At 41.6% G+C, this 15,117-nt stretch overlaps 1 protein-coding gene across 11 annotated transcripts in view; it reads right to left on the reverse strand.

Moving 5' to 3' along the window:
- NEO1 (neogenin 1) overlaps positions 1–15,117 on the reverse strand; it is a 144,803-nt gene that overhangs the window by 41,437 nt on the left and 88,249 nt on the right. For all 11 annotated transcript variants that reach the window (XM_018552790.1, XM_018552783.1, XM_018552782.1 and 8 more), the window contains exon 2: positions 2,247–2,564. In XM_018552790.1, coding sequence (XP_018408292.1) covers positions 2,247–2,564 — 318 coding nt within the window. The remainder of the gene's footprint in view (positions 1–2,246; positions 2,565–15,117) is intronic.

The following is a 15,117-nucleotide window of genomic DNA, read 5'->3' on the forward strand; positions in this document are numbered from 1 at the left end:
GATTGGTTGCTATGCACAGCTGTGCCAGATTCTGTCTGATGCAGTCTTTGTAAATACCCCTCAATGTGTTTCTTCCTTTGTGTCTTCCACTGAAAAAACTGTGCACTTCCACCACTAATATTATAAAATGAAAACAGACCAGACACTGTGCAGATACCCAACGAGAAATGTTACCACCAATTTAACTTCTCCTAAAACAGTTACTTTTAAGGCATGCCAACTGTCAGGGTTACCAGTGTGCTTTTTTCAGCTCTCAACCAAACTTCCAAGCCCTCACATGGCTGATGTCATAGCCGATTACATGTGCTGCACCATGGCAACTGCATTCCAAATAGAGGCTAAGATGGCACCTTCCTTGGCTGTAAGGCAGTGGTCCCCAACCCCCGGGCCGCGGACTGGTACCGGTCCGTGGATCAAATGGCACCGGGCCGCCCAAGGAACATTAAATTATTTCTATTTTATTTACTGTGGTGTATTTCTCTCAGGTTTGTCCGACTTTCCAGGACAAGAGGTTAACCCGGGAGCTTGAGAGACGTCACCTAAAGCCACACCAATACCGCGGTTTTAGGTGACGTCTGGAGCTGAGCGGCTGCAAGCGGCAGTGGCGTTGTAGCTTTGGTAAAGAGAAGGTGTGTATCGCTCTTCTCTCTGTTCACCGGTACTTTCTCATGTTTAACAGTGCTTGGTGTACGTGTATATTGTGTTTGCTCAAATTTAACCCACAAATTAGCAAAAATGAGTACGAAACAGACGTCGTTAGAAAGTTTCCTTGGGAAAAAGAAAAGGCCCAGTGAAGAGACAGAAGAAGAGCCTTCAACATCAAAGAAACATGTAACTTTTAACAGACAATACCACGAGTCCTACTTGAAATATGGATTTATCGGGACAGGTGATTCCCACACACCAGTGAGTTAAAATGTTAAATCACTTTATATTCATTTTTTGGTGTAACTGTATTTTATTTTGAAGGCATGTTTAAATACAATTAAAATTATTAAATCAAAACAATCTAAAATATAAACAATCAACGTCCCCCCCTCAGCGGGCCGCGGCAAAATTATCAAACGTTGACCGGTCTGCGGCGATAAAAAGGTTGGGGAGCACTGCAGTAAGGGATAGGAGGTTGTAAGTTCAGCTTAAGTTAATGCTGAACTCCAGGCAGAAATTTTTATCCCATCAGCATAAAAGCACTTTTTTTTACCTTTTTCGCATGCACAGGTTTACAGGCACAGAGAAACCAAGAATTCTGTTCCACATTAAAAGGCAATCTGTCCCCTTAACATTCGTTTTATAAGACTGGTAGGTCACTATGCCCTTTATTCCCCTCCCACCAGTCTTGCAACTTTCCCTGCGTAGTTCTTGTTGTAGCAAGCAGTAACGCAACTACGTTGGCATTTGCTATATAGTGGGAAGACCCACAAGTCTCAGCCACCTGCTCTAAACTACCCTCTGTAACTGGGATTTGACTGACAGGCCAGGAGACTCCTGGTCCATCCCACCTCCCATGACATCACCGTTAACATCTGCAAGAAACCTCCCATCCCTCTGCCATAATCTTGCCTACAAAAATTCCCATTGCACAATGCCAATCCTTCGGGGGCCTGGCACTAGCTTCATTTTGTGAACTGGAGCAATGAAATCACACTATGGTTATTTGTATTATTATGTATTAGCAGCTTTCTATTATACATATCGCACACCACTAAAGGATGAATTTGACTTGTATTCCAGAGTTCAGCTTTAATAAAAAGGTATCATTTCAGAGTTCAGCTTTAATAAAAGGTATCATATGTGTTTTTCAATAGGCTTTAGCACAGGTTCCTTAGACACACCTTTTCCTCTGGTACAGTTCAAGCCACTATGATTTTTATGTTCCTCAATCCCTCCATAAAAGTGTAGTAGATCTTGATATTTTTAAAAATGAATACAAGCAAAGAATCTCACATTTGACAGTGCTCGATGATGAGCACAATTGTAAACTACCCCGTTTACCAAATTCCATTGAATCATCATGGAAGGTAATTAGGCTTTAAGGATTACTTTAAGCGGTAATAAACACTTGAAGGTGTTTCACTTGCTAAAGTGTAGTTGCTGCTACTCATGAATGTTACAATCACCTAATCTGAACCTATGTGGTCATATTAGTGTACACAAGCACAAACACAATTTTAATGCTTACATTGCTTGGTGTGCAGCATGCAATACTCTCTAAACAAAAATACATACAAAATGTCAAAGGCTCTCACCTGCAACAGAGAGTTTTGCAGCGCGACTGACAATACTGCCCAGGCTTTCAACAGTGGCCACACACTGATAAATCCCCTCGTCTGGTTTGTTGTGTTTGGAGTGTACAACACTGGTAATAAACAACGATCCATCTGGAAGAAGCCGCCGCCGGTCATCAGACACCAAATTTAGAAACGTTCCATCTTTTTTCCATTCGGTCTTTGCTGATGGCTCAGCATATACAGAACAGTTCAGAATGGCTGGAGTCCCACGTAAAGTCACAGTGTCCACTGGTTCGGTTAGGAAGTAGAAGGGTGTGAATGTCCTGAACCCCGAGCCTGCAAAAGATATAAAACACCTTGTTACTACAATCAATTACTAAAAGTAAATATGTGATTGAATAAAATAGAAATTTCTGCATATATTCACACCATTTCATTTAATAAAACAAAGTTTTCTCATAAGAAAACAAAATCACAACCCAAAACTTTGTTATGGAAAATTCAACCCATGCATTCTTATGAATAGATGATAATATACATGTATTAGGTGAAATATTCACTATAAAATCGATCATGGCATACATGCACAAGGTGAAAGTATTAACCACAATTGTCCATCGTACATTATAAAAAGTCAGTAAGGGAATATATTTGTCTTAAGGCTCCATGCTACCATGAGGATTCCTATAAACCTGATCACACTTACACCATTATTTCCCCTTATAAAAACACTATATGTAGTGGAAAGGTCTCTGCCTGTGTGGCAGCAGACAGAATGGCTGAAATTGCTTTCGGCATTTTGAACATCTGTTTCGGCAGCGGAAGAAAGAACAGAACACTTCGCAAGCAGTGCAAACAATGACAGAGGCAGTGGATGGGCACAGCGGCACAGTGCCAACTCACCTCTCCCCAGCGTGAAAACCAGCTAACTCAGCAGTTCCTCCATAACAAGTCTGTGTAATAGCAAGCAGACACTGCCCTAACCCCATCCCCCTTTTCCTCAATACTGCCGTGATCCTGGAGAAGAGCTGTCACAATGCTACATGTCACATAATCAATTCCTATTAATAGTACAAGCAACTGCAAAGTTTTCAGGAAGTGCTTTTAGAAACAAAGCATCTCAGCTCACCAAATACATAAATCAATCTTCTATAATGTTTCAAAAATAAATCTCCCATTCAAAACTGGGAATCCAAACATGCATAACGCCCAGTAGGTCAATTTTCCCCTTCTCAAAGATTGATAAAAGCCTATCTTCAAATAAAAGTAAACAAAATAACTAAAAAATACCCTTGAAGTGGGGCTGCTTGTTTGTGTCGAGGGGAACCGTGTAAAGGACTTTGGCCAGGTTCACACCATTTTAACGGCCCAGATCTTGAACGCGGTGAATTGCGTTTTTACAGCTTTTTTTCTTCTTATTTTTTTAAGGTTAAAATGGCTTTTCAGGTGTGTTCAGTGCATTCCAGACCAAACAAAATGAGACTAGCAGTATTTTTTTGGTCTGATCCAGAACGGACCGCGCCGGAGTGAACAGAGCCCAGAAATGCCATAGGAATACATTGGCATGCTTTTTTGGTCCGGGAACAAACTGTTCTGGTGATCCGGACATCGTGTGAACAAGACCTAAATTGATCCCCTGCTCCCACTGATTGCAAGACCAGCACCACTAGCCACCTCCTCCCTTCACTCAGGCGGGCACAGGCCTGCTGACTTCTTCACATGCAACATAGGGGCCATAGCCCTGCATTATACGCAAGGACACCGAGGGACAATCCACATGCCCGAGCATAGGGGCAAGAGGAGAGTACTGATTGCCAGGAAGGCAGAGATCAAGTAAAAGTCCTCTTTACAATACCTCTAGACATGAATGAGCATGTAACCCTTGCAGTGCAGGAGTAAGCCTGACTGGAGATAGGCTTTAACTGGTAAATAGCAACATGAAATTGACAAGAGTGTTATAACACTGGGCAAAGTACACTTACACATTTTCAAAATCAGAAATGGGGCTACAATTTGTTGAACTCAAACTCATGTACACAGCAGCTAGGGTAGCGTGCACTTACAGGGTACTATAATACACATACACCTGACCATGACGCTAAGACTACACTTTGAAAACTACAGGTATTTCTGATTGGTGATTTTCAGCTAGCGACACACATCTTGATTTCCCCATCCACACAACAGCACGGATGGCGGAATCTCCAATGTTGGCTATTGAAGTCAGCACCTGCAGCACCCATGGCTGCCTAAATACAGTGGTGCTCCTGAACAATTACTGCATCAGAGTGCAGTCACTATTCAACCAAAATTTTCCACCCAGCTCAGTTTTTATATCGACTTTGGTGAAGCCATGTGGTTCTTGCAGGGCCACCCACAGTTCGATCTTCGGCCAACTGAGCAAGGAATCGCACAAAAGTCAAGCCAGCTTTAATACATCCTTTCCCTGTGGAAAACTATTTAATAAGAATATAATTCTTTAAAGCACGCAGAAGAATACTTCCTCACAGTACCTAGGCTCACTTTATTCTATCCTCACAAAAGCATTATAGAACTTTTACATCATCTGAGTCATATGACACGCACTGCTGCCTTTGATCTCTGGATTACACTGATGGTGTCATCAGGAAGCTGAATCTAGGAACAAGAGCTCTCTGGTGACAGCTTGCACCTTCACTGATAAAGTGGCTACCTTGCAGCCACACAGCACGGTGGAATGGTTGACAAAGTGGGCCTGGGGAAAAAAGACGCAGCTGCAGAATGCTTACTGTAAATTGTGTAACATTTACAACCGACTATACGGTCACTGTCTGTAGGATAAGATTTCCAGTCAAGGTCTACTTTTAAAACGTCTAGTCTAGGCTACCACTGGATAAACTGGAAATCTGGCTTATGTACTGAGGGACTACCCCTCCCTGGGTTAAGGGGGTGACCTAGGTAAATTAAGAAATTATTGATTTGTAATGACAAGGCCAAAACATAAAATACCTTGCCAACCAATACAGCAATGCTGTCTATGGACAGTGTCTACTGACTTCTGAAAACCTACCTAGGTTACATATTAGGCTGCAAGACATGCACATTCAGGTGATCCGAACATGTGAATGTCAGTAGGTTAAGGGCCTGTGCTGAGGGGCTTTTGTGCGCTTCAAGTGGGTTTTGAATTCCCAAACAAATTAAAGGAGAATGCAAAAGCTTATGTCAGGTCAACTGCACCCATTAATAAAATTCTGAATGATCTCAAAAGTGTCTCAAATTGATGTCAAACAGGCACCATCAACACAAGCCCAAAGCCCATTGAGATCCCAAGTGCCCGTTCACACTATGGTGTTGCATTACCGTGAGCTTTACTGCAACGCATGTTAAATGTGCGGGTGCAACGAGGCGACATTCATTCCGAATGGCACCCAAAAATCACCCTGTGACAGACATGTCTTGCCCTAAAAATGCGTGGCAACATACTAATGTATGCAGGCACTATTTTTGGCAGCACATTCATTAGTGCGCTGCCGCTCATTAAGCTGCAAGTTACATTCATCAGCAAGGTACATTAGGGTGCTATACAAATATATGTGGTGGCGCAATGCCATTCAAGGAGTGTTTGCTGCATGTTGCGGTCAAGAGTAAGCAATGTCCTGTGAAGAGGTCCTTAAACTGGCCATAGACAGAAAACAGCCAAAAGTGCAAGCACTATGGGATTATCTTAAAACAGCCCTAATTAAATCACGCTCCAACAGCACATACTTATGTGGGCTCTCATACAACATCACATGTGAAAACAGTGCATAAGAGGTCATTTAGCAGGCTTGTAAGCTACCATCTTTCTATAAAATGCTAGTTGTTTGGTTGAGTCTGTACCTTGTTTTGGGTGGCTCCATCCATTTACAGCAGGGGTAGATAAACTTCAGCCCCCCAGCTGTGATGAAACTAGACAATCCCATCATGCACCTATCTCTGGACGTCATGTCTGCAGCTGTCAGTCTTGCAATGCATAATGGGATTTGTAGTTTCACCAGAGCTGGCTGAAGTTTAGCTACCGCTGCCTTATAGGGTCCCATGGAGCCACCTTTATGTGTGCGCACTCCCAGCTGCCAGTACTGACAACTCAGCTTGTCCCCATAAAGCCTAGAGAGAAAAGCCACTATTCTCCTTCAGCATCCTCCAAAATGAGTGATTGACAGCATCTACAGGCTGCACTGTCCTCAGTGATCTACTTAGTGCATGTGATGTAATCTGTGTGCATGCTCCCTGATTGGAAGTTTGGGGAAGTGGCATTATGGTACATGGAACTCACTCACTCATGGAACGCATTCACACGATAGCCATTTCAAGTATGGATTTTGATCAGACTGCAGGCATCAGAGTTCTATGCATTAAGCATCTGTGCCTCATCTCATTAGAAGTTTTTTTTTTTTTTTTTATAACAATGAAACAGTTCATGAAACCAAATGAACACACAGTGAACAAAACAAAAACAAAAAAACACATGTGAAAATTACAACAGACAAAGCCCCAAAAAAAAATAAACCAACACAGTCTACAGCCAACATGAAAAAGATATGTCAGCATATTCAAGTAGGCATATTACTAGGACCAAGCAAGACTGGTTCAATCCTGGTGATAAATGATGCATCTTCACCCACCAGAACGCGTCAACCTGCCCCCATGCATCAGAGGGCTGTTGCATACCCCCAAAAGCACAATAACAGCCCTCCTGCTACCAGTTACATGCCACAAATCACACACCCCCTCCTTCGACATGTGTATAATAGAAATGGGGGAGGGCAGACAGAAGTCCCATACCACCCGTTTCCATGGATACCTGGGGCTCAGCAAGTTGCATTTCGAAGGATCTGCAAGCAGAGTGTGGGTATGCACACTACAGCAGAGAGGGGGAGGGAGGAAGATGTATGGAGGCAGCAAGCCATGGCTGCGTCCTGTGTGATAAGACTGGAGGTATTAAACCCAGCAGCACCCTGTGAGAAAACACTGAATAAGACAGTGATGGACTAGCACAGGGCAAAGTGATAAACATTGCATTATGTTTAGTAAGGCATATTCTATATAGACATTACTGCACAACACAACCAAGCAATCACATTGCCTTTAGGATGTATCCTCTACTTAAGAATCCTTTACTGAATAATACAGTAAATAATAATCCACCAAGCATCTCTTGGCCGGGTGGTGGTGTTGCAAAGACAATTTAAAGCAAAACTCTAGGCAAAAAGCTAAACACACAGCAATTGATTTACTGTTTATCTGCCAATTTGTAATTCTGGTAAGCCAGTCATATAATTTACATACTGCACAGCCAGTGCACACACATGTAGGTCTCAATTAAGCAATTCAGCTTCCTCTGTCAACTCTCCATCTTCAGCCTCCTCACTGTCCAGTGAATGAGAATCTGCACCTTTGTCCAGTTATCAGACCCAGCAAGCAGTGATGCTGAACCAGAAGTAACTAAATGACCGTAGAAACTAGTAGAGATGTGTATCACAAGATCGGCTGGTCACATTTACAAATTTTTTGCCACATAACATATGTTTTTCAACCCTGTAGTAACCATTTTTCCCAGCATTTGACTTTAACAGTTGCTTCCAAGAATTACAAGCAGCAAAGCTTCTTCAGCACGTTAGGAAAACCATGTGATGGTGAATTACCTCCTTTTCCATGGAAAACAAGAAACCTTGATCAATAGAAAAAACTGTTGTGGTGAGTCCTGGCAAGTCCTGCTGGTTCACATGTCATTTGTGGATGGCTAGGCTTATTACCTATTGCCCTCAGTAGACACCAACCCATGAATGGCCACGTTAATTAGAACAGACAAAAATTTCATGAATGGCAGTTTCAGAACTGCAAAGATGCAATAAAAGGATTGCAAAGTCAATGTTACATGTCTTTTGGGATTGTCATGCACTTCGACCATTTTGGTTCAGTGTCCGTCATTGCTCCAAGCATTTAACGGGTAATGACCTGGGTGACCGACCTGACGCCTACCTTTCCAATTAGAATCCTTTGTCACAACGTAGGTATAGGAGAACACTGTTGATCTATATTTGATAAATGCATGCCGCTATGTTTGAAACAGACTTCTCCGCCCTCTCTTGCTCTCCGGAAGAAGGTTCAAGAATTGTGCACCATGGAGGAGCTGACAGAGGCTCTTTATCATGGGGAGGAGGCTTTTAGGAAAACTTGGTTCTATTGGTTTAAATTCACCTTTTCTTCCGACAAGCCTATTTTAGGCTCAGGCTGAAGCAGCATTGTGCATCTGGGGGTCTCACTGACGAGGTAGGGCGACTCCTCAGGGCTTTTCATCTTTTGATTTGCCTCCTTTCTGCATTCCTTGTCATCTTTCGCTTTGGTTTTTTTCCCCTCTGTGGGCAGCACAGAGGTGTAGAGGTAAGCACTATTGCCTTGTAGTACTGGGGGCTCCTGGTTCAAATACCAGAAAGGTCACTATCTGCATGTTCTTCCTGTGCTTGAATGGGTTTCCTCCAGGTACTCCGGTTTCCTCCCACACTCCAAAGACACGCTGGAAGGGTATTTGGCTAATGTCTAAATTGGCCCTGTATGTATGTATGTATGTATGTATGTATGTATGTATGTATGTATGTATGTATGTATGTGAGATAGGGACCTTAGATTGTAAGCTCCTTCAGAGCGGGGACTGATGTGAATGTGTGCTGTGTAAAGTGCTGCGTAAATTGAAAGCGCTATATAAATACCTAATAAATAGTTCTGCTCCCCGCTTTTAGGTTCCCTATATATGTTTTTCATGTTCAAAAACAAAAAAGTTAAAAAGCCATGGAAGTACGGGAGGATTCTTTGTCAGGCCTAAAAATACCTAAAGGTGCCATTTGCGATTTTAAGCTCTTTTTATGATTTTATGTGTAAAAGGTTCAGATCTGATCTATACACTGTTATTCTAGTTTCTCTTACTTTACCCTTGACCTTTCACCTTACAGATTTAACCATTTATAGGTCTTGTGAATGTCTCATTGTCCTCATATACCTCGGTTGTGGTGGCCTATAAATAAATAGAAAAAAGAAAGAAAAAAAAAAAAAAAAAAAAAGAACAGGAATGCAAAGTAAATTGTACATTTTCTCTCTTTACAAGGGTCAAAACTAAAAACAAAATCATTAAAAAGTCTCTAAAATAAAATATTATAAATTAGCATTTTGTTTTGGGCCAGCAGGTGGAGCTACACTGATTAAGATCAGTAACTCAATATATTTACATAAAGGCTTAGTTGGAAGCTTCAATAAATGCCAGTCCACCTGAAAAGGGAACTGCTGTGCCACCTAGCTGACCCACAGTGCTCTGGGAGTCTTTTGCCAAGTATTAAATGTTTAACTGTTTTTAATTTGTACATATATAATATATAATGTGAATATAGCTTCTCTTCCAGGAGACCATACAGACAAGATCAAGCAGTACAAACTCCAAAAAGGCATCCTATGCTCGACACCACACTCAGCATAGCCCTGTGGAGAATAACATTTTGTAAAGCGCTGCGCAAATTGTTGGCGCCATATAGATCCTGAATAATAATAATAACGACAACAACAGGGAAACAGATCGTGATTTGCATACAGCCTTAGTCACCTATTTGTCTATATCTACAGACTGTTTTGACCTGAAAGCAACCTCTGATTATACAATTTTGTTTTACTGTATACTGAGCATGACTTGCAGAGGCTGGTATCAGGCTTACTTTAAGCTGCCCAAGCACCAGACATGTAAATACTGTTAAAATGGCAATATACATGTATTACTTTATGGAGAAAATGGCATTCTGCACATGTACAAAATATGTCCCATCTGCAAAACAAAAAGATCTTCCTCCAGAATGGTTGAGGTACTTATTTTAGCAGAAAGTGCAGCAGCCCCCCCAGGCAGTCTAGCAAAGAAAACAAAAGTCAGGAACTCACTTGAAAATTGAAACTCAAAATGAAGTTAGCTATGGAAATGTTGATTAACTACATAGAGGAAACTTCAGCCATAAGTAGTAAATCATATAGCATCACATACATCTAGTGTATGGAGGAGCAGCTCAGCACTATTTGGTCCCTGGAGAGAAGCAATAAAATGCTTTGTTCTGAATCTGTCAGTCTGCCCCTAGTCTCCAGCCATACTTGTGTCTTTGTCCCAATGTTTTTGCCTTGCATCTGTATTTGACCTGCCAATCCATCTTTGTCTGTACCAACAGTTTCCCCAATTTTCTGTGGCTACAAAAGTCAAAATGCACGCAGTCATTACCGGTGTCTATCTGCCCGTCTACTTTTGTTACAATGAAGTACAGAAAAGGCTTCCATAACTGGAAAAATTACTTATTTCAAAAAGCATGGCATCCATAGGTACTGTGGTTGTGTGACGATACATTTTTTTTTTTACCTGGCAAACTATACTTGAGATATTCATGGCAAGTTTAGAAAATAATGGAATCCAACTAGTATCTAGGATCCATTATGTAGACCAGAGCTACACAAATCCCAGGAGCCTGGTAGCCAATGTTCCTTAGGAATTACAGCTGGTGTCCAACGTTTAGGGATATCTCTAGTTGTTGTCAATAGAGCTACTGGCTCCTGGACTGGACAGACTGGCATCTGAATTCTATATTAGTTTGTCCACCCCTGATGAGGACAAACATATCCAAAATCTGGATATACAAGGCCCATTCAAGGAGAAGACTTATTTAGAAAAAAAAAAAAAAAGTCTTAATGAGCTGATGAAAATTTACAGCTCAGACAATCAAATGATCTTTCGAAAGCGGATTGAACAGATGGTACAGCACCGATTTTTGCTAAACAAACATTTTCGTACGGTAAGTTGGAAAATGTCTCTGACCGAATGAAAATCGGATGAATGAGTGGGGTTTTCATTCATCCAAAATCTCCCCAAGAACACAGCACATGCTCAAAAAGGAAAGCTGCCTCGGTCAAACGAATATTTCCATAGTTTGTCAAAAATTGGTTGGTTAGTATGGCTAACGAACAACTCCCGAAATTGCCATTTGTCTATGCTTGATGGGGAATTCTAGGTTTAATCGAATGAGAGTTTGTGCCAGAAAATTAAAATTTCAAACAAAAATCTACTAGCGTATGGTCACCTTAAGTAACCATCACTAGCACATAATTATCTTCAGTATCCATGTTCAAGACAGTTCTGAGATTACCCAGCTTGACGGGCCTTCTGTTCTAGTCAACATTTTGTTAAAAATTGCATACGTTTATAAAACACATTTCTTAAAAGCAGAATAAATGTTATAAAAGGTCACAAAAATGTCAGTCACCATTATTCATAAGTGTCAATTATAGTGTCCCATACTAACCAAATCAGAATTCATTACATTGGTCTATTTACAGCACAGTGAATTCAGGATTGGCTGCTACGGGTTACTGCATTCAATGATGACTGTTGCAGTTGTGATGCTAGAAATTGTGTACAAGGCTTCAAATCGCTCACATTACAGGCCGTAGTTGAGACTGCTACTTCAGCCATCATTTTAACAAGTGAACTGATTAAACACAATGTAATTTCGTTCCAAGAACTTTGGGAGAGGTGTTTGATTTGTCAGCTATTCTCTTCTTTAAGGTGTCAATATGTTCTTAGAAAGGTTGCTTCCATACAAAACAAGAGGCTCCTGACATCAAGTGGAACCAGATATAGAACACAAGGGGTGCTACAGCTTGTTACAGAGTCCAATATGACGTTTTATTTGTAAAGAAAGTGCTGCCCCCATCACCTTTTGTGATGTGGCTACTAGACATTTAGTGATAGCCAGGGCTGTAGACAGCCTGGCTGGATTTGCAGTGGAAAATGTACCCCCGGGGTGGAGTGTGACTGTCATATTGTGGGACAGCCAATGGGAGGCACTGTAATGCATGTACAGTACAGCAGCCAATCACTGGGCTTTTCTCAGCCAGTGGTGCATGCTGGGATAGAGTACATATATTGGTGCCTTGGAATAGGGCTGGGCCCCCCAGGCCTGGCTGAGGCCTGGGGGTGGGCATGGGCTGGTGCGAGGGAAAGGTTTCCCTGAGGCCTCCAGCATGGAGGAGGCCTGTGAGCCTGAAAGAGGAAGAGAGCCGGGACCAATGCCAGCTCTTGAAGTGCCCTGGAACTAAGTGGACTTCAGGAGCATGGTCGGTGTCTTTCCTGATTGAGGATCTGCATCCATCCGGTCTGTTACATCAGTGGCGGTCTGCTTTCTCCCAGGTGGATTTACATGGATACATTTACAAAGTCTGGTGATCTGGAGATTCTGTTGGTTACCCCTGGACACCTAGAACCCCTATACCCTCTCTCCCCAGTGAAGATGTTCAATAAATCGTTTACTCAGCATTTTCTTACTGCGGTGGACATCAGATTATGGGCACCAGAAGAAGGGCGGTTAGTGCTATTGGGTGGGCAGCTGAAGATCATACCCTAGACCGACTAGAAATGAACCGGGCAACCAGTGACTCCTACAGGGGTAGCGCTACAAAAGAATAAAACCACCAACACGTTTCGAGGGTCCGCAATACCCCACTTCACCAGGGCTTAAACGTTACTTTGAGTTTGTTCTTTTAAAATGTATAGAACTCTGAGAAGGAATGATGTAGAACAATATAGCAGTTATGACAAAAGAAGCATAACGCTGGCCATACACCTTACAATTATCTGCAGATTTTCTGTGGTCACATGGAAAAGGTGCAACAGATTCCTCCGTCTACACTTAACTGTGTGGATGGAGTAATCTCCACCTGGGCCAATCTGTTGCACTTTTTCCATCTGATCACAAAAAATCTGCAGATAATTGTAAGGTGTATGGGCACCTTAACATTTCTTTCCAAGATTGTGTGATTTGCACCATACACACACAAGAAAAAGGAGCTACTGTAAACAGTTACTTGCCAGGACATACATCACAGGATGACCGAGTATAACCAAAGGACTGAAATGATCAGTGGTCAAAAATTGCAATTTTAGTTCTAGTTTATGCATTAGCATTAAAAAAAAAATAGAACTCTTCACTAAATAAGAGCATGTTAGCAGATTTTACAAGTCTGTGACTAAAGAGTCACCAGGGTAACACAGGTCAATTAGCAAGAACAGCATCTGCTCATCTGCAACTGCAAGCATACAAATATAATCTAACACCGCCTGCAGATAGATGTTAGTATAAAAGAAAAAAAGAGGTATTATTAAAAAAAATCACCATGTTTCAGAACAGTAAAAGAGTTTCAAAAATTATTATTGCAATGGTCGATCATAAAGCTAAAAGTCATGGCCCGTGGAAGATCCCTGACCTTCCAGTAGGATGGACACTTGTAAAGAAAAAAAAATTTAGGTCCCGCTGCTTGCATTGGAGCACCACGAAACAAGCAAAAGCAACTAACCACAGAATCAACTAATCGATAGAGAATCTTTGACAGCTATTCCAATATATATCGATCATCGATTAGTTTTTGCAGCCCTGGGTGCAAACCTAGGTACAACATAACCCAAGAAATAGATCGGATCCCGAATCCTTCAATGAATAGAGAAAAATTGATGAGCAATCTGTATCATTTAACTGGAGTCAAAAAACATTTTTTTTAAAAGAAGAAATGACTATGTTGCCTGTATCGCAAGTCTGGTTAAACACAAATCACAAATCCTTTGACAAGTACAACAGCTCAAGTTTATGTATTTCTACTGTATATCAATGGAAGCCTGCTGTGAGGAATTATAAAGGCTTCCATAAGCTCACCTCTCCTAAAAATATCAGTTCCCCATCGTTATGCTGGGCACATGGCTTCTGTATTCTCTAAATCAAGTCAGAATAAGTATGCAGATTAGAAGTTTTGACTTTAATATGACTCTCCTTATTTGCATGGTTGTTACAGTTAAGTGTCTCAAAGCACTGAAGCCAAATTAAGCCAGGCAACTAGAGGTTTGTAATGGAAGCCTTTTGTGTTCTCTTAATATAAGTTTCCTTTAAACCTCCTGCCTGGAATTCAATTTTAAAATTACAATAACCCAAATGGTGAATTCGGATAGATTCCCTGTTGATCCCTGTAGATACTGCACATCAGAGCAATTCTAGCACAATGGCTTGCTGTCTATAGCAACACTACCCAACACCACCAAACAAATTATCTGAATTTATGGAGATGATCTTCCAATGGTCTTATCCTAAATTCATTGTCAGAAGCAGTTTTATATGGGTGGCATGAAGCAAAACCATCAAGCATTTTAAATTTCTAAATGCATTGGTCACTGGGGCACCCCCATTGGGGGACAATGGGTGGGGGCAGGGCTTAGCTCTGACGTTAGAGTAATTCCACTTTTGTTGGGGGGGAAAAAAAAAAACAATTCCCTCTGGGTAATCTGTGTGCATTGCAAGAATGTTAACCCCTTAAGGACCAAGGCCTTTTTTTCATTTTTTGCACACGTTATAATCCACATTTTAGGACTGAAAATTACTTCAAACCCAAACAAATATATATTTTCTGAAAGCCAAGATCCTATAGAATAAAATGGTGGCAGTAGCATTTTTATGCTGTACGACATTAGCGCAACTTATTATCAAATCCAAAAATGTAGTAAAAAATGCATTTAAAAGAGAACTACGGGGTAAGTGTTTTTCCCCATAGTTCTCTTAAGGGTCAGAGGAGGACATATACTAACCTCCTCCTGTGACCCAAAGCTCAGTATATCACGGTATACCGAGACCGCCGCAGCCAGGACGGATCCTGACAATGCTGTGGAGATCCACCCAGCTACGTAAGTGACAGCTGGCTCTGCCTACCTAGAGGCAGAGCCAGCTGTGCCCGCCCCCTCCATTCCTCCACTCAGCACTGGAGGATCAGAGAGGGGAGGGGGGAATCCCTGCACGGAGCCATGACTGACAGTCATCGC

Source organism: Nanorana parkeri, unplaced genomic scaffold (assembly GCF_000935625.1).
Source record: "Nanorana parkeri isolate BGI_ZX_2015 unplaced genomic scaffold, ASM93562v1 scaffold97, whole genome shotgun sequence".
Lineage (NCBI taxonomy): Eukaryota > Metazoa > Chordata > Amphibia > Anura > Dicroglossidae > Nanorana > Nanorana parkeri.